The sequence below is a fragment of the Wyeomyia smithii genome, chromosome 3 (assembly GCF_029784165.1).
Source record: "Wyeomyia smithii strain HCP4-BCI-WySm-NY-G18 chromosome 3, ASM2978416v1, whole genome shotgun sequence".
Lineage (NCBI taxonomy): Eukaryota > Metazoa > Arthropoda > Insecta > Diptera > Culicidae > Wyeomyia > Wyeomyia smithii.
In genome coordinates this window covers 117,097,173-117,123,439 of record NC_073696.1, presented here as the reverse complement: position 1 = coordinate 117,123,439, position 26,267 = coordinate 117,097,173, and the positions used below count along the sequence as shown (strand labels likewise).

Here is a 26,267-nt window from a genome sequence, read left to right as displayed (position 1 = left end):
AATTTTTGGCACACCAAGAACTTTGGTAAATTGCAATGCGCTTGAAATTATGGCAACTTTGGTTCTACTTTTTCGATTCAGATAACAATTGAATTTTAATAAAAACATTCCTAAGAGTATCTATTTTCAATGCAAGCTAAATAACTTTTGTTATTTTACGAAATCAAATATGAATACCGTTTCGTGAACCTCTTACTGTAAATAGCTGTAAAAAGTAATTGTTTTCGTTTGTTTAACCAAAACAGATCAAAGTGGTCCAAATCTTACAAAACACGAGCAACAAATAGGGTTTAGCGTTTAGCGTTTGCAACGAAGAAGCAATGCAACGATAAATACTTTGTAATATTGAATATTGGAAATATTTCGCAATATACCAATAGTGTCTTGCCCCAAAGTCAGACCCCTGCATTATCGTTGAAGGATGTCAATTGACAGATATCAGTTATATCAAAATATATCTACCAATATCGTGTAATATTATCAAAATATTTTTCATGAAAATAAAGGTGTCTACACATTTAATTTATCTCGGCAAACTTCCAAACAGCTGATCGAGCTCGGCAAAGTTTTTAACAAATGTCAGCAATATATTTTGACGAACATTCAGCAAATATATCGATTTACTGTAAACGAGCATGTATTGACATTTTGTTTGCCGAAGTACTGAAAAGTTCTGCCTAAAACTTGTAGAACATTACGCTGAATTTATCAGCTGTTGAGTTTCGGCAATAAAATCTAAGTGTGTAGCCCCTAGCTTCCAGATCTTGATAGGTTAATTGATGCCTGGAAATCATCATCATCGTTTCTGCTGCAGTGTCAGCTGTCAGTCGAACAGCCATTTTAATCGCCTATATAGTGAAATATTACCGAAATATATTACATGAAAATAAAGGTGTCTAGCCCCTGGATGTGGAGCCCAATAAATTTCACGATAGTTTTAAATATTGTCTTCGCAGCACTAAATCAAAATCGCAGCTTTGACTAGCGATGCGACGTTTCACTGGCGAACTAACTGTCAGTAAAGGTCAATCGCGAGAATAAAAAAAAAAACAAACAAACCACGAATTTGAATTTCCGCTTGAGCATTTTTATTAATTTATTTCTTGTAACTGTGACCATCTTTTTATCGAATTTTTTGCAATTCTATTCACAGCGATGGATAATATTATCTTCTGCAACGTTCGTCGAAAACATGCTTCTTCAAACACGGTATACTATGCATTATATGGGTATTATTTTCTCGGAATGTCCTGGAAGGAGTTGACAAGGGTGTATAGAAAAGCTCATTCAACCATTTGCGAATGGATTTCGAAATATGAAAAGAACGGATTCTTCTCGCGGAAGCAGCGTGCTCAAGTGTATTAAAAGTTTGGAACTGAAATGCGACAGTGGATCGTTGAATTGTACCGGACGGACCCCGTACTTTTCCTCGACGAAGCCCAGCATAAATTTCAGCTTCATTTCCATCAGACGATCAGTGTATCGTCTATTTGTATAATTTTACATGAAGCGGGCTTGTCATGGAAAACCATAGAACGTAGGGTGATACAGATTCGAGACGACGAAATAATTCGTTTTGTTAGAGAATTATTGGCAATACCATGGGATGTTTTTAACCTCATCTTTCTCGATGAAATTTCCGTCGATAGCCGAGATGTTTTGAGAAAGAAAGGTTATGAGTCATCGGGAAAAAGGTTATTTTCCGTGGTGAATTTTGTCGACAGCCTCGGGTTTAATTCCTTTGCCTCCTTGGGTTAAACGGTATTATTGAAAGTTTCTGGACCGATGGAACGTTTAACAGGGCGAAATTTTTTGACTGCTGAGAAAAATTTGCTCTTAATAATCCAAAAGTGCAAATGTATCCTGGTTTCCATTCAGTGTGGATACTGGATGGAGCCAGAATACATTGCGACCCTAACATAATTCGTTATCTCCGATCCCTCGGAATCATCCCCATTTTCCTCCCCCCTATTGTCCCTTCTTTAATCCAATTGAAATTATTTTTTGGTTGGTGAAGAAGTTTTTATCAAGAATTCATAGAAAATCCGCTTCTATCCTGAGCAAAGTAGTCACAGCAATCAACCATTTTAGACATTTCCCGGCAAAAGGGATCTTCGAACATTGTGGTTACTTTGCGGGGGGAACTATTCTTCCGGAAAAAGGTCAAGACCCAAAAACTTTGGACTTCGATACTGTTCCGGCATTATGTACAAATTTGATTATACAAATTACTCATTATTGTATAAAGTTTGCTCTCTTTCACATTTGAAAACAAATACATTGTAAACACTACAAATAAATATCTTTAAACATAACTTTTTCTTGTATTTTTATTTCTTGCGTATTATTCATACACCAAGATATCAACTGTTTAAAAAAACTAATCGGTAAAATATAACTAATGCACACCTCAAATTGTTTGTAAAGAGAGAAGTAGAAATTTCTACGCATGGTCTCTCGGCAATTGATCACCCTAGACGACAGACTCCGGCCTAATGGCGACTCTTCAGGTTGTACAGCAGACTCCATAGCACCGAGTAGTCCAGATTCAGCAGCTCCTTTCAGTTTCATCGCATTTAGTCTGTATGAGACTCCTTAGAGAATGTTTAAAGCAAGTGAAACATCCTTCTCTAGTTCCACCACTTCTCTCGTCCAACCATCGTTGACAACATTTGTCACAACCATCCCACGATGCACAGCCTGTAATCTTGCTGGTTCAGACACAGCCACCCACCGGAAATATTTTGCCAGCTCCAATGGCGGTGAACTGCACTGTTTCAGCTGCTCTTTCTCGTGTGCTGGTGCCGAATTGATGAAGTTCGCCCAGAGCAACCATGAGCTGTAGTGGCCCTCAATGTCTGAATGATTGGAACGCAATTCTTCTGCTAATGCTGCATCGTCACGTGTTGAATGTGCTCCGGATCTATCAGGATTTTGAGGAGAAATCAGTGTTCGTTGCAACTTTTGGTACTGCGAATTTGACTCAACATTTAGTGAGTACACGTAGATAAAAACATTTATATTTCGTCCTCGCCACGATCGAAGCAATCTGGGTGTGATGCTTGCCACCGAGTAGAGCTTTTTCTTGGTTTGATCCTGCAGCATTAAGAACTGATCGATGTCTTCAAATCCAGATTGTTGCTCTTCACTCCAGGCAGGTGTTTCATCGATAAAGATTACTGTCGACTTCAGGAGTTTATCAAGGAGAACGTCTTTCTAGTAAAAGGGTTAGATTCCTCGGGTTATCTTAACCGGTGTGCAAAGGTCCTTTTCGCATTCGAAAGGCTTAAACACACAAGGGACAACCTCTGAAATCTAGCGTTCGGATTTAGAAAGATCTATGCGAGTTCGTATTTGCTAGTGGTATGATTTTATTTGGTAGCAAATCGGGTTTATATACAAAAATTTACAAATTGTAATCTTACGAACTATGCCTACGTATGGAAAAGAAAATGAGAGAGAAGATTCTCCGAATCTTCGTAAGGGAACAAATAAGAACGCGACAGAATTTCCATTCGCCTAGTCAGGTCAAATTTGCCTTCCCCTAATCCGGTACCTGAACGGGAAAAAGGTTTCGAACGTTATCGGCTTTCTTTACACGCGCCTACGACAACATTCATTCAGGTAGTTACAATGTTTTACAAAGCACCGGATTTGCATTCCCTATTTCCCTACTTAAGATGATAATGCGTACGCAGACGCGCCGGCTGATAATAGGACTTATCGCCCTTTTCTTTGAGCATTGTCCGGCCATAATTCACATAGTCATTGACGCTGGCTAAACCTAACAGACTGAGAAAATAGACCGCTTACGATCAGTGCACTCGCACGGATCTAGATATTCTATACCTGCTTCTAATCTAGCACCCGCACGAAGGGTCGGTCGGGGATTATCTATGTAGCAATCTCCTCTATGAAGGGAACCTATTGCGATTATTAAATCTATTCTAATTCCTTTTATAAGAACAATATTAAATGAGTTGCTGAATGACTATATTGTCAAGTTCTAAGTAATGCGTTTGCTACATTCTGGACCCCATAAATCTACTAAGATTTATCAAAACTATTACGCATTATTACAAAATTATACATCTTTTCAAAATAAACATATTGCATTTACGGTTCAAATAAATTACTAACATATTACTACACTTCATCTTCTGTGGTGTGTTTCGCAGCCGTGTAGCGTCTTCTGGCGGTCTCCTTAATTCACGATTAGCCATGACTGTATCTAACGTAGATATACATTGCTGCTATCGCTATTTTCAGTGGCAGTATCGTAGGCTTCCCAATCGAGACAAATAGTTGAATGTTGTGGACAGTTTTTTCTGCCATCTCTATGTTGATCGCATCACGCCGAATTCGTCAAAAAACGGATTCAACCTAATTGGGAAGGATCCTTCCTGTACAATGTATTTCGATGTACCTCAGATGAGCGGCTTTGAAATTTATTCTCTTCTGCCATAATCTGATGATAAATTTGGTAGTGTAGTCTCCGCCAATCGGAGAAATCGTTTTTATTTACGAGGTCACACTCGCCGTTGAATAAGGTTTCTTCTATTTCAGTAACAGGTTGATTACCGGGTAACGTTCAACCGTCGAACCGTAATTCGAAGTGTTTTGGCTCATTATACCATTTAATTTCTCCGACATATTCTATAGTAACCTCATCTGCCGTATTGTTTTCAGACTATACCCAACGCCATTGATCTTACAGCTCATCCGGAACAAGTATATCCCATTGTTTGGAATATTTGTGTAGTTCCTGCATTAGTATCTTACCATGCACAACTAAATGAGAAATTAGACCCAGTGGATCGTAAATACTCATAAGCAAGGATAATACTTGTTTCTTCGTAGGTATTTCGTTAATATTGAAGATTCCTGCTCCTTTATCGTTATGATTAAATCGGTAACTTAGCATGTCTCTACTGGTGTTCCAATACACACCTAATACCTTCTCAATTTGAGATTTCTTATCCTCGAACGGTTTTATATCAGCGCATAACCGTCTTATTACAGGTATACTTCTCAGCAATTCAGTATTATTCGAAGAGAAGTTTCTAATATGGAAGCCTCCTTACTGATGAATTTCGGTTACCTTTTGTACAAGCTCCTTTGCCTTTTTTTGGATCCCAAAAACTATCAACGTAATCGTCGACGTAATGTTGTTTTATTATTGCATTTAGGGCTTCAGGAAACTGTTCCAAGTATCTCTCTGCGTTATGGTTTTTTACAGCTTGCGCGCAGTACGGTGAACAAGTCGAGCCAAAAGTCATGACTTGCATGACGTAAATATCCGGTTTTTTACTACTGTTGCAGTCGCGCCATAAGAAACGTTGCGCATTTGTCTTCACGGCGTATTTTCACTTGATGGAACATCTCCACATACAGGTATTTTTCCTTCTCGAATTCATAGAAGAGTCCCAAGTAATGAAGTCAGTTGATCTGGACCGGGCAGCAACATTGAGTTCAAAAATACTCCATTTACTTTTGCAGCTGCGTCGAAAACTTATCTTGGCTTCGGTGGCAACTTGTTTTGTTGAAAACGATGAAGTGCGGAAGATAATTTAAAGTTGGAAGTTTCGTAGCAATTCCTGTTGATTGAGCTTACGAATATATCTTTCTTCTTCTTCTTAGATTTTTACCCACGGAAGAACTGTTTAAGAGGCTGACCAAAATACTGTTCTAATAACGTTCAATCGTATTTCGGCCTCAATAGCGTTTACTGTCTTCAAAGCGTGTTGTTGCAATTCCGATGGGTCGAGTTTATCTATAGAATACTTTAGTTTTATAATCATTGAAGGTATTGGCTTAACTTCATACAGTTCAACCTTTCAACATGTAATCACTAGCACTTTTTATATTTGTGGATATCTTCTTATAATTTCACTGCCTTTAATTCACAGGCAGACTTCGGTTACTTCTGACAATTTTACTTCAAATTCTCCGCAGATGAGAAGCTTTTTGTTGTCGCTTTCAATTCTTCTTAATGTACTACGGCGATAGAATCATTTTTTTCGCTTAATAATTTTTTCTATAACTTCTATGTTGAAGATTTTAACTTTTATTGATGTCTCATCGTTTCTCCAATTTAAAAAAACGAAACGCTTGCAAAGTTTGTTGACAGGTTGATGAATTTTTGATGTATTAGGGTTTGTTCTTTATTTTCCTTCAAACATCCAAATTTGCAACCTTTACGAAAGGTTGCATAAGTATTCCTTTAGCATTCAAATTAGCAACCGTTGACCTTTAACGGTTCCACCAATTTATTCCATTCACTTCGTTATTTTGCCGAAGATTTCAAATTTATACGTCTTCGATTCAAAAAAGTTAACTCTTGAACCTTTTTCCAACGAGTTTTAACAAGTTTGAGAATCCTCGATTTATTATGCCATGTAAGTTTTTTAATAACCTTCTTCGTAGTTTCATCGACTGAACTTGCATTGCATTGTATCCAGCGCCTTTCTTCGATGTCTTCCTGAATTCCATCAACTTTAACATTTATTAGCGATATGACGTTCTTGCTAACATCTTCATCCTGCGTTGAACATGTTTTAAATTTAGTGGATTCTAGCATCATTTTTTTCCTTGTTGATATTCTATTGCAGCTGAATATTCCAATATGTTCATCCTTTTGGCCAATTCGTCGTATCGTGTTCCAAAGCATGTCTGGAAACTTTCCAAATTGTTTCACCTTGTCGTTAGGTGATTCTGCAATTTCCGACGAATATTTTGGGCTTGAGATACATCCTAGCATTTCAATATTATTCGATAGGAATTTGCTTTTACTATTGAACCCATTTTCATAGAGGCTCTTGACAGCCGCGCTCAAAAGATGATTCTCGAGTTTTATATCCGCATTATGATGTTTAACTATTGCATTCTCTGCGTAGGAAAATTCCTCAGGACATTTAAAACCATTGCAGCTCCAAAATTTCATTGCTGCATCAAAGAATACATTGTCCTTCATGACAATTGTAAAATTTCGACGAAAATTCAATATCAAATGATCTTTTATCAATTCCACTGATCGTTGCTTCCGAGTAACGTAGTTATTCAAAACATCATTTCTGGCCACACACTGCTTTATAGTGTCTAAGTTGTTTTCAGCGTAGTTGTAGCTTACTATCGGTTTGTTGCGCCTAATTTTCCATGGTGATCCTGGAGCATATCTTCCGTTTTTGGAATTGATGGCATCTGCAGGTGATACTCTCGGTTTAATAATGTTACCAGGTCTTCGTTTTAAAACCGAAGGACATCTCAACAATTTATTATTATTCGATGAGAGTTTTATGCCCTTATGTTCATTTACTTGATGAATTTTAGGGTCTTTCTTTTTACTTTTGAGCTTCCCTTTTTGAGAGCTTATCTCTGATTTTTGGCAATCTTGATAGCCTTGTTTTACTGGACATACTTTAGTGGCATTAGCTCGTGCAGGTTTCTTTTCCACAATCTTTGGGGAATTAACAAGAACCTTTCGCGGTTCTATTGATTCTTCAGAAATGTTTATTCTTTTAACTGCTTTGAATATTTCTTCATTTCCTTTTAAAGGCTTTGGATTAGATTCGTGGTGATCAACTCTTTGGCGATTCCCGAAAATTACAACAGATGTTGTATCCTTGTCTTTGAGTGACTGTTCATCTTGTGCGCTTTTCCTGGCACACATAGGAATTCCTGGCGGTTGTCTTGATCTCCGCCTCATTGCATGCGCTTCAACATGTGGTTTCAGCCAGTCGTTTAATTCATCTAAGTCTTTGACTTGAGACTTTTCCTTAGTCCAACAGATTTGTATGCCGAAAGAAAACTTTCCAATAATATCCTCCATCAGCTGAGGATTATTTAATAGGCGAATTTCATTCATGGCCTTTATACTAGACACAAATTTTTCTAGTGCATTGGAGCAACCCGTTAGATTCGAAGTCTTACGGATGTCATTGAGCAGGTTTTTATATTCCAACTCATCCTCGTACCGGGTGAGTTGATCCAAACATTCTGGATCTGCTAGCCTGTTCTCTGCTGGAACATGATTTGCTTCTTCACTAAAGCGAATCTGTGATGATTCAGTCTTCGTTTGATAAACTGAATTCATCTTTCTTGCCATAGTTTCTCCATGGTCTTTAAATCTTTGCGATATCGTATCGCTGGTCTTTAAACATTGCATTATTGCAAGACCCATTTCGATGTTTGTGCATTTAACACAAATCCATCGTTCCTCAGGTAATGGTAGCCTTCTAAGGTGTCCACAGTTTAAATGAAATCTGCGATCGCACTCATCACATGCGACCATGTTTTCCTTAGAATCTTTCTCCTTGCACAAGCGGCAACTACCGTTAGGATTGTTAACAAAATAACTCATCGTTGAGTAATGAGGGCGGTAGCGGCTTTCTGATGATTTTTTCTGTGGCTTCGTAGGGTTGATCGTCCTGATGACTTCCAAGGTTGATCGCCGTAGAAAGAATCGTCGCAAGGTTGAAAGAAAGGACCGATACCAACTAGCTCCTCTCTGGAGCCACCAAATGTCGACTTCAGGAGTTTATCAAGGAGAACGTCTTTCTAGTAAAAGGGTTAGATTCCTCGGGTTATCTTAACCGGTGTGCAAAGGTCCTTTTCGCATTCGAAAGGCTTAAGCACACAAGGGACAACCTCTGAAATCTAGCGTTCGGATTTAGAAAGATCTATGCGAGTTCGTATTTGCTAGTGGTATGATTTTATTTGGTAGCAAATCGGGTTTATATACAAAAATTTACAAATTGTAATCTTACGAACTATGCCTACGTATGGAAAAGAAAATGAGAGAGAAGATTCTCCGAATCTTCGTAAGGGAACAAATAAGAACGCGACAGAATTTCCATTCGCCTAGTCAGGTCAAATTTGCCTTCCCCTAATCCGGTACCTGAACGGGAAAAAGGTTTCGAACGTTATCGGCTTTCTTTACACGCGCCTACGACAACATTCATTCAGGTAGTTACAATGTTTTACAAAGCACCGGATTTGCATTCCCTATTTCCCTACTTAAGATGATAATGCGTACGCAGACGCGCCGGCTGATAATAGGACTTATCGCCCTTTTCTTTGAGCATTGTCCGGCCATAATTCACATAGTCATTGACGCTGGCTAAACCTAACAGACTGAGAAAATAGACCGCTTACGATCAGTGCACTCGCACGGATCTAGATATTCTATACCTGCTTCTAATCTAGCACCCGCACGAAGGGTCGGTCGGGGATTATCTATGTAGCAATCTCCTCTATGAAGGGAACCTATTGCGATTATTAAATCTATTCTAATTCCTTTTATAAGAACAATATTAAATGAGTTGCTGAATGACTATATTGTCAAGTTCTAAGTAATGCGTTTGCTACAATTACCTTCCTATTGATCTGATGTTTTGCCGTGTTCCAGATGCAGCGGAGAACACTTTCCACCGAATTTCCTGCGACATCTTCTGAAGTGATCTGTTTCGGGCGTAATTGACTTCGAAAGAATTTCCGACAAAAATCCGCTTTAAACTAAAACACACTTTCGGTCAAATCAGCAGCGAAAGACTCGTCGTCAGGAGTATTGTTAAGAGCTGATGCGTCCGGGATAATTTCGTTCATACCGAGGTCCATATCAATTTGGTTTTGGTTTAGATCGAATCGGCTACTTTCAAGCTCCAAAGGATCAGCCAAAAGGCTACGCAGAGGATCAGAAACATTGCTGAATGCCTTGAATGATCCCGGGCACGCTTCCGCATATTCGGTTTGTTTATTTTCAGATTCTTCAGGTCCCGCGGAATCATCACTATCGTTCAAAAATTCTACGTTTAAATAGGTGCTGAAATTTATTTTAAAGCGTATTACTTCTATCCGTGGTGTTTACACAGTTTAAAGTTTAATACTTACCTACTCATTGTGTAGTTATAGCACCAGAAAAATGCTCAACAGCAAGATAGTTGCGAGAATTTTCAAAAACAATTCCTTTTGAAACAGTAAACAATTTTTTTGTCGATGGAGCCGTGACGATCGGAAACAACAACAACAGCACGAAAAGGCAACACGATCAATGAGAACACCTCAATTTGTCTACCTTCATAAAACTTTCATTTGTTAATTTGCTCGTTTCTTAAGTTGTAATCTATATATATTTAAATGTGTTGGTATACACGTATAAAATATATATTTATTATAAACAATGTGAAACACACGAACATGACTTGAAATATTTCATTAAAATGGAGTAAGATGAGTATAACATTAAATGCGTAAATTTTTTTGCAAACCGGGTAATATTTTTTAAGCGTTTCAAGTAAGTCGCTAGTCAAATGTCATTGGAATCGACTTGCGATCGCATTTTGATTTTTATCTCAAATAGCAATATTGAAATTAGTTATTATTGATTTTAGCAGGCCGATAACTTTCACGATAATTCTGCTGGGTATTCCAGAGTTCGGCCCTGGGTGTGATGTTCCCCGAATTAATTTTACTGGGAAATGAAAAATTCTGCTCAATAACGATATAAACGATATTTGCAAATGGCCATCGGGTGAGAAATGGCTCCAGTATGTGTCAAGTATTTTTCTATCAGTAAATTTGGCGTTAAATGATAGCTGCGATCATCGAAAACATTCGCAAGTGATTTCGGAAGACTTCGTGCATGAGTGAAAAGTGTTAATTAACTCGATAGTGAGTCGGAAAGTGCGGAAAAACGCAACTTAGTGAACTCTAAATTGTTCGTTTTTTCTTCGATATTGCTGTGTGTAGCCCGCAAGACACGACGGTAGTACCATTGGCTAAAGCGAGATAGACGTTAGCGTATAGAAAGAGAAAATCGTTTGTTTCTGTCTCGCAGTCGCATCAGTTGCAGGTTTCGGAATAGTCACAGCAGGAGAAACATCGAGTAATACGGTACGATACATACGTTTTCCCTTATACATAGACAAGATGATCACTCTTCTGTGAATGAAATTGCGATTAAGCTCAGTGTGCCCGTTGTAATAGCTGTATGAGCCTACGATTGTTTTGGTTTGTGTAAATGCATATGCGTATTTGATCCGTGCAGATATATTTGCAGGAAACATCCCATATCTTCAATTAAAAACATCCTAAATTAGACCGCAGATAACTGCATGGCTGATTTTTTTACCTTAATCAATCAAATGACTTGTGACTTGTTAATAATTTGGGCCTCCTAATAATTATGCTCAATACGGGTTTTGATTTGGTTTGTGTCATATGTTTCAGACAATGTCCTGATTTTTTGTATTTGTAGCGTTTCGTTAATATTCATAGCATTGAAGATGATTCCTGAAAATATTTATAATTCAATACAGATTTGTTTTGCAGGTCTGGCAGCGCTGTCGGCGTGATCACACCAATTCAGTGTCGTCGCTGTCTTGAGCGGTGTGCAGGCGATTTTTTCGCATTGCTCTTCTTTTCTCGTGTCCCCAAAATAGAAATTTTAATATGTGATTTATATTAGTATTTAAAAAGGAGAAAAGTGTAAAATCGAGTGTGAAAGATTGATTTTATGTACGTAGCATTGAAGTTAAATAATTTGGCGTTGCAGTGTGCTGCGTTGCAATGTTTTAAGATAGTAATCAACGAGCGTGTAATGACGCAAGTGTTGTACTGGAAGAAAAAATAACTGTTCACTACTAAGAACTACGTTGTTGGTGATTTTATTCCTGCCAGTTCCCACAGACCACCTTCAAAAAGTGTTCTGTCTTGCCAGGTGCGTGATTGTAAACAGCCGAAGATTGAAAAGTGGTTATTTTTCTCCTAGTGCACACAGTGAAAGACGGTCACACCATTGCATAATTGCATGAGTACGACAAGCAATAAAAGGTGGTGTTCCTGTCTCGTCGTCATTACCGTGCGGATGCATTTGAACATCGATCTGCACAACATAGTTGGCTGATAGTGAAATCGGCAAATTTGAGGAAGCTGGTAGAACAACGTTGCACAAGAAAAATAGGAAACGCAAGCTTATCTTGAAATCGACCGTGAAAACAGAGGGCGCGAGTGGATTGGAAGATAACGAAACAATCTAAGGCACGGTAAGCATTAGTACATAATTGGCGGTTTATCCTTTGTGTCTTTTAGTAGCAAAACTGTCTTAAACAAAAAAAGAAAGTAGGTAAAAGAATCAAAATCCTATTTGAAAAGTAAAGACTAAGCATTTTTTTACGATGTTCATAAATTTGAAGAACATATACAGTCAAGTTGCTGTTTCTTGGATTATGCTCTGGAACAACCAAATTTTGCATAAATATATTTCAGACATCTTCAAGTCATGGCCGAGCATGTTTTTTGATTACTAAAGATGCTTTTTATATTGACCCGCTGATAGCAGTAATACGGTAATAGTCTATTAATATTTTTACTGATCACTCGCATTTTATTGCTTTGCGATATTTACCTCAATTAGAAGAAACAACCTTTAAATAATGAACTGTTAATAGCTGAGATACAAGTAATCTTAGTGATGAATTAAGAGTTAGTTGAGTTGGCTGCAGATCAACTGAAAAATGTGGGAAAACAATCAGTTTTTAAATGTGTAGTTCAAGAAGTTTGAAGTCACCAAGAGATCAACTTTTCGTGTCGTGCAATAAAACTTAAGTTGAAATGTCTGCTCATGAGTTCATTAACAGTGGCTCAACGTAGGACTCCGAAAAGATGTATTGGACATAAGACTGACCTAAAATTCATAATGAATTGTATTGGACATAAGAATAATATTAATTCCTAAGTCCAAATCTTTCTTACATGCGCCGCAATGCGAAAACGCATTTATACTCTTGACCGTACACAACTGTGCGACGCCAATTGTCGACATTTTCGTTAAGAAGGTGCTTTTATACCTACCATTGACCATACAGGACTGTACGGGCCGAAATGAAAAGGCCCACTGCATCAGGTATTGATTTTTATCTCATTTGTACTGCGGGTCTGCTGTAAGTAGATCCAGCGATGATGCGTTACCTCGTAAATAAAATAAGATAATTATTATTTATTTGTAAATGAATAGCTCACCCAATTCATTTCTCATTTAAACTAAACGAATAAACGAAATCTTTTAAACAGTTTATTATGGTATTAAAATATGAAGTCTCTTTGGTATGTTGCAGAAAATACACGGGGTTATTAAACTTTAAATGTCAATTGCTAAAAATAAATAAAAAATATTGATTTCAAGCCAAAATTTTACTTTGTATAAACTAAGTTTTCAAGAAATAATTCTGTCAACGGAGATTAATACCACCAAACACCCCCTAATTATTATCTTTCTGATGGTCTTATTGTTTTCTTATAATTGTCTAAAACATACAACACAAACATTTAAAATATATTTTTTCTCCTTTCTTGACAGTTTTAACACATTTCACCTGCACATAGCACACATACCAGTGAACGGGATCTGAGGTGAGACAAACATTATTATTTTCGCAAATAACCTTTATTACCTTTTGATTGTTACGATTTTGCAGGATAGTGATTTTTTGTTTCTCAGAGAGAAATGCAATAGTGTACATAAATACGCTACAAACAAAATAGAGCAAATTACGGAAAATGCAAAACTTTATCTCTAGTATCGAAAATCATACAAAGAATTTAGACGTATTAATGACCCTTAACATTAAGAAATCCGATAAAAATATCACAAACACTGTTACTACTACCGCTGCTAAATCTTCTATTACTACTTTTTCTATTACTTCAACTACTCAAAACAACACGAACAAGTCTGAATACGCTTTTAAGAAATCACTTAATAGTTTGCTAAGTTCAATCGGAAAAAAGGCAAGTCAAAAGCTGGAGCTGTCGAATGACGAAGAGGGCGAGTTGCATCTACTAATTCGAAAACCACTGTTACTACAATCGATCGATGAGTCTGAGCAACAATCAGGGATTGTATCCAATATTATACTTACTGTTAATAGCAATTCAATAATTCGCCAAACAACTGCAGCAAAAATTAACATCGATTGCATTGCCCTTGTGGTCTTCGAAGAGGAACAGTTGCACTCGCAGTTTGAGCAACCATCGAAGCTGACTCTCGCTGGACAATACTATGCACGAAGTAAGCGCCAGTTTAAATTAAACATAGGTGGCTACATGTTTCAAACAAATCATAAAAACGGGAATTTGACACATTTCGATCATCTGTTCCAAAACATGATGAATGAGAATGACACTGTGAATATGATATGTGATTTAATTGATTACCTGATAACAGTAAATACTAATCATAGTATAATAACAGATGGATGTAGTAGCTTGATCTGTAATGACCAAAACGTAGATTTTAAGAACGACAACAATGATAAAGCCATGGCAAATAATGCAAACGATGCTAATACTTCCGAACAAGCCAAACCAACCTCGAAACTAGTATCAACGTACGTTAAGTTTGATGAGCTGCTGCGTCTTTCTGAACGAGAAAAGACTGTGCGAAAGGCAGGCCTGAGGCCGCGCATGAGACTGTGTGGAGGAGGGGAAGACTCAATCAATAGTGGAACTACTGCCTGGGGAACACCAGGTACTGCTGGCAATCCGGGGAATTCATGGGGTTCTCTAAATCCTCAACAACCAGGTTCGTGGAGTAACAATCCACAGGCAGGAGCAGCGGGAGCTGTTGGAGGTGCTAGCGCAAATATGAAGCAACAGCAACCACAACAACCGAACATTACTGGTCCGCCAGGGCATTCTGGTGGCGAAAATATAGACCCGAATGCGTGGGTCGCAGGGAACTCAGTAAACACTAATTCGAATGCTTCTAATGCACAAAATCAACCAAGTGGTGCTAGTAATGTAGCCAATACAATTAACAGTGCCAATCCCGTACAACAACCGCAACAATCTGAAATACCAGCAGCACAACCGAATCCCAAGTTGGAACGTTTGAATACTATGATCGAAGCTCTTCATGCAATTGATGGGTGGGGTTCAGAGAATGTAAATCAGGACACTCGATGGGATGTACCTGCTTCCCCAGAACCAGGCTCGAAACCAGATCCAAACAGTGCAATCACTGGTCCCACCGCTGGTATCCCAATGTGGAAAACCAACACCGGTACTGAGATTTGGGAAGCGAATCTTCGTAATGGTGGACAAATGCCTCAACAACAACCAGTTCAAAAAACACCATGGGGTCCATCAACCAACATTGGAGGAACATGGGGTGAGGATGACGATGCCAATGAGCCGAACAGTGTTTGGACCGGAGTTACAGGCAGCAACCAGACTGCAGTTCCACCGCAAGGTGGACCATCGCAACAACCGCCCTGGAATGCTGCAGCAAACGCTGGCATGTGGGGTCCTGGGGGTGTTGCTCCTGGAGCCATTAAAAAGGAATCCGACTGGACTGGTTCGTCGGGTCCTGCAGCTGGATGGGATCAACGCAATGTACCTCCAGCAGTGACGCCTAACGTTGCTGGAATGGAACCAACAAACATTGATATGCGTAATATGCGTATCTCAGGAGGAATAGATGGAAACAGGGAAATTCGTGGTGATCCTAGAGGTATCTCTGGTCGATTGAATGGCAATGTTAATCTTTGGGAACAACATCAGTTGCCAGGAATACCACCGAATAAAATGACGCCTGTATCAACTACTGGAACACCGGCAGGAAATGCTCAATGGCCTAACAATCAACTTCCCGGTCACAATAAGATGCCTTCTGGTTGGGATGATACATCAACCCCTGGTGTAAGACGTACTGTTGATGATGGTACTGCAGTATGGGGTCAAAATGTACTTAGTCGTCAAAACTCAAATGTCGCCAACTGGAAAGAAGGACAGGAAGGACTGCAACGAAATTCCGTTCAAAGAAATTCTATTGTTGGTGGAAATTTACCAGGTGTCACGAGTGGTCGACTTGGAAATTCTGGTCCCGTCAAGCCGGATATGTGGGGTCAAAACAATGTGAACCCGCGTGGTACTGCTGGATGGGAAGAGAATAGTGGCAATAATTGGGAGGAGAAAACTCCAGGCTCATTATGGACCGAAAATGTGTCAGCAGGAAATTGGAATAAGAATAAACAGTTGGGTTCCAACTGGAATGATGCAGGTGGTGATATGGGTCCAGATTGGGGAATGCATGGTGGTGGTTTGAACAAGCCACCAAACAAAATTAATCCACTTGAATTCATCAGAAGTAGTAAGCACTATCGCATGTTATGCGAAATGGGTTTCAAAAAGGAAGATGTGGAGACAGTTCTTCGTATATCCAATATGAATCTCGAAGAATCAATCGAAATGCTGCAGAGAAACGGATCTTCCGATTGGCGGCGCGGGGACGACCATGGTCCAGCATTTGGCAATCAATTTAATGATCGATTTTCAACGGCTAGCAACACATCACTTCCCTTTCCACAGGTAAATCGATAACTGACTTGTATGATCCTTACAATAATTCTGTTCGTTTTTCAGAATAACCAAAACCTACTCAATGCGTTCGGGGGTAACCCGAATCTTACTTCGTTGCATAACATGAAGTACGGTGCAGGGCATGGTGGTCCTAACGGAGCAACACCCGCCCAATTTGGCCAACCTTCGGTGCTCAATCAAAATGCACAATCGCAACCTTCCACCCAGCAACTGCGCATGCTAGTTCAACAAATACAAATGGCCGTACAACATGGTTATTTGAATCAGCAAATTCTTAACCAACCTCTGGCACCGCAAACATTGTTACTGTTAAATCAATTGTTGAATCATATCAAGGTATTGATATAAAGCCATACTGTACATTAGAGCTGTATAAATCTAAATCATACTTTTTTTATTCTCCAGCAATTACAAGTTATGCAAAGCAATTTAAATCGCAGTGGCGGTGGCGGCGTTAGTGCTGTTCAAATTTCCCTTGCAATTAACAAGCTCAAATCACAAATTGGTAACCTACAAAATCAGATCACTGCACAGCAGACGATCTATATGAAACAACAACAGCAACAACATCAACAGCAGCAGCAGCAGCAACCGAACAATCCGAATGCGCTGTCGGCCAGTGGCCACCCAGGAAACGATTTATTCCGTACTCCGAATGAACTACCCGGGCTTCCGGATAACTTCTCCGATTTATCCTTGAAGGATATTAATAACCCGTTCCCATCGTCAGGTGGTACTAGTCAACAATCTCGATTAACCCAGTGGAAGCTACCATCAACATCAGCTACAGATAAAGATACAGATCTTTCAGATTTTCCTCGAGCTCCAGGGACTACCTCAAAACCATCTGCTTCGGGACTTGGTGGAATTGATGATGGGTATGTCATACAGAAATTGATATCGTTTGAATAAATTATTGAGAATACCTATTTTTTGTTTACAGAACTTGGTCTAATGGCCGTTCTAATATGGGTGATGGATGGCCGGATTCCAATGCTCAAGATAACAAAGACTGGGCTGCTAATGCGGACACATTTACCGATTTGGTTCCAGAATTTGAGCCAGGAAAACCGTGGAAGGTATGCTTCATAAGATCAAATCCAAATAAAAATATTCTATAAAACCTCTTAATTTTCTAGGGTACCCTACCCACTCGCATCGAAGATGATCCCACTATTACGCCAGGAAGCGTTGCACGCTCCCCATTATCCATAGTCTCTGCCAAAGAATCGAATTTATTTGCCAATAGCAATAGTACTAGTAACAATAATAATAACGCTACCAACAGCAAATCCTCGCCGACTGAATCGATTACGTCCTCAACCTGGAGCTATAACCCAAACAGCACACATGGTGGCTTCGGGGACTCAAAGCTGTCGAAAAATTCCTGGCCAGAAAGTATTGTTCCTTCGGCCGATTTATGGGATAATCCTCTTAACAAGGGTGGCCGTGAAGCTCCACCTGGACTTAAGACAGCAGGGGGTGGCAAACTAGATGCGAATGGGTGGAATCCTCCCAATCTTTCAGGCGTTGGACCCGGCTGGAACGGAGGTGCAGCGTCATGGCCTTCAACATGGATTTTGCTGAAGAATTTAACTGCACAGGTATGTTCTGCAAAAATAATATTCGCATCATTGATTTTATAAATACATACCGGTTCATTGGGGCTTTTTGGCGAGACTACTGCAGGCGATTTAATCTATCTACATTTCAAAATGCAAAGGATAGCCTAAAAATACAATTAAAACATTATTGTACTAGTTGGCTAAGCACCATTTTTATAAAAAAAAAACTGAGTTATTAACACCAGTGGGTGTGATGATTGATAATCTATCTTTCATAAAAAAAAACGAAATCATTGGAACAAAAAAAATTCTCTGTAGCAGCCTTTGGAAAACATACCGGGTGGTTAAAATTTGAACGCCGATTTCGAGAAATAATGTTTTGGCGCTCGGTTCGGTTTAGCAGCACGCCGACCATTTCTGCCAATAAACGCATAAGAGTCAAACTACCCACAACTAGCCCTAATTAAATCTTATATACTTTGAGAGGCGGTAACATCATTGTTGTTCCGGTTAATACACTTTAATTAGTCTTTTGATGATAATTGATATAATGTTCAACTAGTTATTTTTATCTCTAAGCCTGTTTTGCGTTTCTTTGTAACGTGGGACCGGCAAAAATTTATATTTTTTTCATCGTTCTACCAACAAACATAGCTGTTTCCTGTGATTTTCTGAGAGCACTCGTATTATCAAGAGATATCTTAGGTTTATCTCAAAAGTGTTGAGGACTGTTATGTATTCATGGTCCATATACCAGAGCTACACTTTTTTAAAAAGTCGTTTAACTGCACTAAAGCTGTTTTTTACGCTTTAAAATATGTAGAATGAAATGTTTTAGTGCTGTCACAAAAACAAAGTCGACATTATAGGGAAAAAGTATAGTTCTGATGTGGGAACACCGCAAAAACGAAAACGGCATTACTCACGAATTTGTGTTTGCACTAAAGTTGTTGCCCTGTGTTTTTCAAGCTACACCAAAACTACACTCCAGCGATTGATAAAATATAGCATGCGAGTGGAACAGAGTTAGTTCAAAAACACCAGTAACAGGTACAAATACTGTCAAATGCCATGCAAACGAATGATAGCTAAGGTCGAACTCGTTCTTGCGCTATAAGCTATACACGAGGACTACATTTTTCTCCTGTAGCTGTTCTTCAACTTTCCGGACTACACCAAAACTACACTTTTTCTGTCCCGGTGTTTCGGTTTCGAGTGTGGGTGTGAAAGCGAAGACCCTACACGCGTCCGACTAGCAGATCGAAATGCCCAAAAATGAATGAAGTACGACAATGAGTTTAGTATTAACCTTTCATGTTGCCCAATTTTTCGATTACAGAGTCTTACATAAATATTCGTTACATGCGGTGTATTCTAGCTCCTACAGTTGTTTCCCTATACTACTTATTCATATTACTCACGGTACCGTGGCTACCAGACCCCGGGCATAGCTGCGCACGCAATTCCCAGGGTGCCGCAGTGGACACCGTTGCAAGGTTCTCCTTCGCCCTCGAGCCTTCCGCGCGGTTGTGCTATCTGCCACTGAGCCTTCCGTTCCCGGCTTAATTGAAGAACGGTTTTCACGATCGCTGAATCCGCGACCCGATGCGATCTCCGTAGCTTCCGTTCCCGTTCACTCAGACCAGCGTGTCTCTCAGACTCGCTAGGCGATCTTCTGCCAAGCGGTGGTTCCTAGAACCGCACCAGTTCTGTGTCGACGAGTTCAGCACTGTGAATTAAATGTACAACCAGAAAAAAAGCCTTCGCGAACGAAGGCTTTCTCGCTTGTAAGATTGCGCTCTAGTTGGACAGCAGAGTCCGTCTTGCCTTCGGTGCAGTCTAAAGGTGTTTCCAGTGCGTCAAAGCACATGTGCGAAGCTAATGATGGCGCGTGTTATCCGTCCCCAAACTGGCCACGCTTTTCACGCACGAATCCTGGGACCACCGACGCTTCGCGAGTCCAAGGGGTGCTGATTGCGTTCTCTGTGCGCTATCCGAATTGGTTTTAGTTGCAATTCCCTGCCACGAGATCCACCAGTTCGCAATGGCGGCCTCGCTATCGCTCGTACGAACAGTGATGGTTTCGCGAAGTTTGCACCAAAATATTTGTTTATTTGTTTATTTGTTCATCGTCTTCGATCATATCGTACAGACTGGTTTGTCTTATGCTATATTTTTAATTCTATTTTTAAAACTATTTTTGGTTAAGTTAAAGTCAAAGAAATCACTGACGTCATTGAATCCCCTTAGGCAGGAACTGAGCGGATTGTTATAACCATAGCTTGTCCTGTGCCCGGGTATGGAGATCATTGTCCAGTATCGCAACCGGCGCTGAGGAACATTTATTTGAATTAGCAGGAGAAGGTCTGAGCAGTCAATATTGTTCGTTAGGACGTCGAAAACAAACAATCGTTGAAGTTTTATTCGTCTTGTTGACAGCAATTCCAGGTCAATCAAACGACATCGTTGCGAGTAGTCGGGCAGATGTACAGGGTCATTCCACGGTAGGTGACGAAGAGCAAAACGTAAAAAACATTTTTGAACTCGCTCAATGCGAATAACTTGAGAGGTATGGTACGGGGCCCATATGGGAGCAGCGTACTCCAGAACACTGCGTACTAAAGCACAGTATAGTGCCTTAAGCGCGTACACGTCAGTAAACTGTGAAGCATTGCGGCGAATGAATCCGAGGATCGAAAAAGCTTTAGCGGTAATGGCGGAGATGTGTTGGTTGAAGCGGAGCTTAGAATCGATAATGACGCCCAAGTCACGGACAGACTGCACACGGTCCAGTGGAGTTGTGTCGATGTTGTACTGATGACTAATCAAATTATGACAGCGACTGAAAGTGATCACCTTGCATTTGTTGATGTTCACACGCATCCCGTTCTCTTTGCACCAACGTGAAAGTATATCGATGTCTTTTTGCAAGCAAATACAATCCAACATGGACTTAATTATTCGGAAAATTTTCAGGTCATCGGCGAAAAGCAGCTTTGCAGAAGAAATTCGTTGACACAAGTCGTTAATGAAAAGCACGAAAATCAGCGGTCCCAGTACACTACCCTGTGGAACTCCAGACGGGATGTCGAACTTTCTAGAGCGTGTAGAGTTCACCTGGACGAATGCGCTTCTACCGGTCAAGTACGACATTAACTAGTCGGATATCCAATCGGGGAAGCCCATATGCCTCAGCTTCTCAATTGCGAAGGTGTGCGGAACGGTATCGAATGCTTTTGAGAAGTCGATGTATACCGAGTCCACTTGATTTCGACATTCAATTTCCCGAAATAATACGCTGGTGTAACATAGCAAGTTAGTTGTTTTAGAGCGACGCGGGACGAAACCGTGCTGATTGTTCGATATTATCGATTTAACTGCGGATAGCATGACCTCATGCATCAGAGATTCCAGAAGCTTCCCTAGACAGCAGAGAATAGATATTCCGCGGTAGTTTTCAACTTTTCGTGTGCTCCCTGATTTGTGAACGGGTATCATTTTGGCCGTCTTCCATAAAGTCGGGAAAGTTTGTTCATCCAGCGATCGATTAAACAACAATGTTACCGGACCAACTAGCGACTCGGCGCACTTTTTCAATACTATAGGAGCTAATCCATCAGTGATAGCCCCTTTCGATTCATCAAGCTTAGTAAGCGCTATGAATACATCCTCACGAGAGAAATTGAAAAACGGTAGACGAATGTCGTGGGAAAGTACGTGCTGAAAACAATTAGGATGGAGCTGGGGCGGCACAGTGTTAAACACGCTTTCAAAGAAGCACGAAAAAAGATTTGCGGCTTCTTCGTGTGTGTTGGCAGTGGCTTCTCCGTAAAACACACCGTCCGGCACGAGATTACTAGCTTTTTGCTCTTTAACGAATTTCCAAAACTCAGTAGGATTATGCTTCAGGTTCGACTGTAGTTTATTTAAATAGGCTCGATAGCATGTCGTAACTAGTTCCTTATAGGCTGTTTCTGCAAGGCGAAGTAATTCACGGTGCTCATTGGATTTATTAAGAAAAAATCGTTTCCGCGCCTTGCGCAATTTGTTGCGCATATTCTGAGCTCGGCATTCCACCATGGTTTCCTAATGGCTCCACGAACAGCGCGACGACGCCGTGACACCTTCGAATTGAGTATTTCGAACAGCTTGTCGTAGAACGAAAGAACAGCGTTGTCGACAGTTAGACCTTCAATCAGCTGTACCCAGTTAACAGTTGAAAATTCAGCATTAAGAGAGCTGAAGTCACAGCTCCTAAAGTCAAAATCGAGTAAATCTGGCTGGCTGTTTCCGAGTTCAACATGCGTCGAACTACGCACATCAACTTGCAACTCAAACGGTGGATGGTGAAGGTCGATTGGTAAGATCGGAAGCACGGGTGGCGAAATTTCAAAATCGACCGGGGAACTCGTGAATGCTAGATCGAGTGTTCTACCATTCGTGTTCGAAAAAGAATTCAATTGCACCAACCCGCATGTAGAAATGGATTCACAAAAAGCGAGTTCTTGCTCGCTAGAGGCGTTAACTGTTATGCATCCATTGATATCATCATCAAAATTCCATTGAAGCTGGGGAAGATTGTAATCACCGAGAATTAAAACGATATCGCTTGCTGACGATTCATCGCAAACAGACTGAACGGCGGCTGTGTGGGAGCAATATAGTGTTGTGTCAGAATTCGGTCGTAGGTAGATACCGAAGATGTGCAGAGAACGGTCTGGTAGCTTTATACACACAGCCACTTGCTCGAGCTGGCTACAGTCGGTTAGCAAAATCTCGGTACAGCGTAGTGTAGATTTAACTGCAATAAGCACACCACCGCCTCTCGTAAGGGTGCTTGTAGATTCATTGCGATCACATCGAAAGAGCGAGTAATCTGATGTTAGTTCCGAATCGCTTATGTCGGACCGAAGCCATGTTTCGGTGAGTATTACCACGTCGTATTCACAGTTTGACAATCCTAGCTTCAACTCAGACGTTTTTGTGCGCAGGCCCCTAACGTTCTGGTAGTAGATGGTCAAAAAGCGATGCCTTGACGATGCGATATTGTCGGAAGCACTATTGCTGGATGAGCGCGTGGTACGCTGATTGTCGGGTTCAGTGGTAGTTTACCTATTTGATGTCTCAGCAGGAATCGCAGCGGCACATTCCGCATTGGAGTTAGTAAGCGTAGCACTGTAAGGCGAACATACATCAGGCAGAGTATTAGCCGGTGTTTGAGAGTACTTGCCTGATAATTGCAGTTGGAAGACCCCCTCCCCTTCCCTATCAGGACCGGGACGACTCGGATGAACGGGCTCAGCAAAAGGCACGACTGATTCGGGTGGCCTGGGGGCTTCCATAATGCGGTTGGAATTGCGTCCCGGGAACGTCACGTTTAAAATGGGTTTGATGTGGTGGGTGTTGCTGTTGGGGCTGATATTGACTGTGTGGTGATCGACGGAATAACTGTTCCTGGGATGATGCTCGTCGGTAACGGTCTGGGAAATTTTTGGCTGCCATAATCTAAAAACTCACGAAACATAATACCTTCCGGCCATGTAGAACGGTCGAGTGCCGTAGCTTTGAATGCGGGACCCAATCCAATTTTAAAAGAGATAAATGTTAAAGTTGATTCATCTCTTCCTTTCGGCACTAGTTTGAATATGTCTGGGTCTTCAGTGAGATTTAGGTTAGCCTTTACCATTTCTAATACAGACTCTTTTGTCACATCGGGTCGGATACGCGATATATAGAGCCAGAATTTGATCGGTTCTACGTAGGTTGGTACTGATATAACGGCTTGATCCGGTTCCTTAAACCCGTAAAAACATTGACCGACATCGGGAGGCGCGGCCGCTTGTACTCTTCGTCTTTTGGGCGGGCGCGCAGATTCAAGCGAGGGCCATATTTTTGGTGCCATTGGCGTTGCGACATTGATGGTGCTGGATGCCAATTGCTTAATTTCGGCCCGCAGCTCACTGATAGCTTTGGTAACTGAATCAAGTGGAGCAGTATCGTTTGGTTTTGTTGCAATTGAACGAAAGTGAGAGTTTTCGAACAATTCAACGCACTTATCACATAGCCAGTACAGGTTGTTACGATGGGAAGTGAAGTATCCTAATAGCGCACGAGACACTCCAGTGCATCCCATATGAAAAACACCGCCACAGAATCCACGACAGACTACATGTTCGATGCCGATGATTCCGTTGTCACATTTCGAGCAATTTTTCTCCATTTTTAAGATAAGCCCGGTACGCAAATCGTCCAAAATATTGCTCCGGCAAACGTAAGCAAATAGACGGCAAAAATGTATGCGATGGACGCGGCGAGATCAGCGATGTAAACAAACACAGTGGTCAGATAGCGGGAAAAAACACCACATGAATTCACGTACTTTGGACTATAATTTGTAACGAATTTCACTATATCCACGATATTTACATATAAAAGCACGCATAAATAAAGAACACGATGAATAAAACACCAAATAACACGAGAAATCGACGGAATAAAATTGGATCAAAACAACTTGTCCGCGAGCGGTAACAGTGCTGCCAGTATCACCAGATTAATCGCCTTCTTTTCCCCGAGTTGATCCAAGCGTCGCACGAGTTTTTCCCACTGTCTGCCACTGACGCAGAACGCACCTTCTCCTGGGATGGTCTGATGGCAACTCCACTTGCTGAATGTAAGGCTCTTCTGCTAATTCTGTCTGGCTGGCTGTTTATTCGTGTGCGTGTTCTCGCGCGGCGGAAGGCGATCGGCAATTTAATTTGTTGGTCGGTTTTATATGCAAGCTAGTGCCCATGCGGCGTAATTGGGTGTTACGATTCAGCGTCACTTGTTGGGTTGCACGTTCGGTCAATACTACTCATATCAAATTATATTTCAGTTGATGACTTTGTCAGACGAGCTGCTAATCATAGCTACAACACAAATGTAACATAAACCTACCGAAGCGAAAGAATTTTTTATGAATCGGTGATCAACGATTCATAAAAAAATCAAAAAACTCATTCCTCGGAATAATGATCAGAGACAAGTCGGTCAGCTTACATCTCTTGAGCAGACCTCAAATTTTAAAATCGACTGATCGAAAACATTACATAATATATGCGCAAGTCACAGCTACTTGCCAAATCCTAATCCCCCTTAATTGCGCGATATCCTTTATCTCAAATGACCTAATTAGCCAGCATGTTCTGGCAGAAGTACTAAGACCTCTCAAATAGTCTCTGATCAAAATCCTGTTCAAGCTTTCATGAATCCGTGTAGTTACGGCGAACATTAAAGTGGATTCTAGCCTATAATATGATTATGATAGGCGCAATCGCACACAAAACGAAAATTAAGCATAAATGGTACAATTTACATTTTTACAACGAACTAAGTTTGTTTTTAATGGTTTGTGCGGTTCTGAGAAAAGTTGCATTGCCGCGACTTAATCGACGTGAGCCCAAAGTGGGGTTTTACCGCGCCCCGATTCGCGTTGCTTTTGGATGCTTGTTTCACGCCGACCCTCAGAAGGTTCTAGCCGTTTAGAAGCGCATTTGAAAATTTGGATCCACCTGATGAAATCAGTGAGTGGTGGTTGATTCTATTTGGCTGAATTCTTGATGTTGTGCTCGATTTATCTCGATCGGCTAACGGTATTAGGTATTAACGGTGTGAGGTTTTCCTACGTAGTTGGCACTTGACTGCGGACATAGCTTGTTGAAGGAGTATTGTGTCATTGGTCTAAACGTTTCTCAATCGAAGTGGAGAGGTAGTTTATTACAGTTGTTGCTCATCACACTTGATTGGACTGTCTTTTTCCCGCTTGATGATTATTTGTTAGCCTATAGCTCGTTGTTGGCAGGTTATACCTGCGGACTTAGCTGGTTGATCGGTTCTTAGTCCGCCTTGATGTCTTTGGCATGATAGCGGCCTTGTTTGCCGTCAGTGACATCCTCCAAAAGGTAGACGTTTTTTCCCAAAATTTGTTTCACTAACGCTGGAACGAACTTGTGGTCAAGTTTTTTATTTACTGGTCTGCCTTGGACGATTGTGTGAAGGTTCGTCTCCAAACGATGTCGCCAATCTTGAAGTCTACCTGACGGGTACGGAGATTGTATCGCTGCTTGGTTTTCTCGTGGTTGTTCCGTATCCTCTGTAACACAAATTCGTGAATGCGCCGTATTGTCGACAACCTCAGATTCTGCGCCCCCTTCGGGTCTTCTGGCGTGTTTAAGTCTTGCTGTGTGCATAAATCCGTGTGAAGTAGCAGGTTCCTACCAAAGTTCGCCTCGTGCGGACTGATTCCGGTAGCTTCATGCTTGGCGGAGTTGATCGCTGCGGTGA

The 26,267-nt window shown here is 40.7% G+C and overlaps 3 protein-coding genes across 4 annotated transcripts in view; 2 read left to right on the top strand and 1 right to left on the bottom strand.

Moving 5' to 3' along the window:
• The first annotated feature begins 1,155 nt into the window (after positions 1-1,155).
• On the top strand, positions 1,156-2,269 carry LOC129728506 (uncharacterized). The gene is given in 3 exon segments (XM_055686951.1): positions 1,156-1,675; positions 1,678-1,959; positions 1,962-2,269. Coding segments are annotated over 3 exon segments (1,110 nt in total).
• A 6,464-nt stretch (positions 2,270-8,733) lies between these two features.
• On the bottom strand, positions 8,734-10,023 carry LOC129730340 (uncharacterized). Its single transcript, XM_055689618.1, has 2 exons — positions 9,889-10,023; positions 8,734-9,820 (listed from the first exon to the last, which is right to left on the bottom strand). Exons 1-2 carry the CDS (start codon positions 9,894-9,896, stop codon positions 9,514-9,516), a joined length of 315 nt encoding a protein of 104 aa, XP_055545593.1. The 5' UTR covers positions 9,897-10,023; the 3' UTR covers positions 8,734-9,513.
• A 497-nt stretch (positions 10,024-10,520) lies between these two features.
• Positions 10,521-26,267, top strand: part of LOC129730339 (protein Gawky-like) — a 33,079-nt gene continuing 17,332 nt past the window's right edge. For both annotated transcript variants that reach the window (XM_055689616.1, XM_055689615.1), the window contains exons 1-8: positions 10,521-10,890; positions 11,329-12,041; positions 13,355-13,407; positions 13,473-16,365; positions 16,420-16,713; positions 16,783-17,255; positions 17,321-17,456; positions 17,517-17,981. In XM_055689616.1, coding sequence (XP_055545591.1) covers positions 13,555-16,365; positions 16,420-16,713; positions 16,783-17,255; positions 17,321-17,456; positions 17,517-17,981 — 4,179 coding nt within the window. In that variant the 5' untranslated portion in view covers positions 10,521-10,890; positions 11,329-12,041; positions 13,355-13,407; positions 13,473-13,554. The remainder of the gene's footprint in view (positions 10,891-11,328; positions 12,042-13,354; positions 13,408-13,472; positions 16,366-16,419; positions 16,714-16,782; positions 17,256-17,320; positions 17,457-17,516; positions 17,982-26,267) is intronic.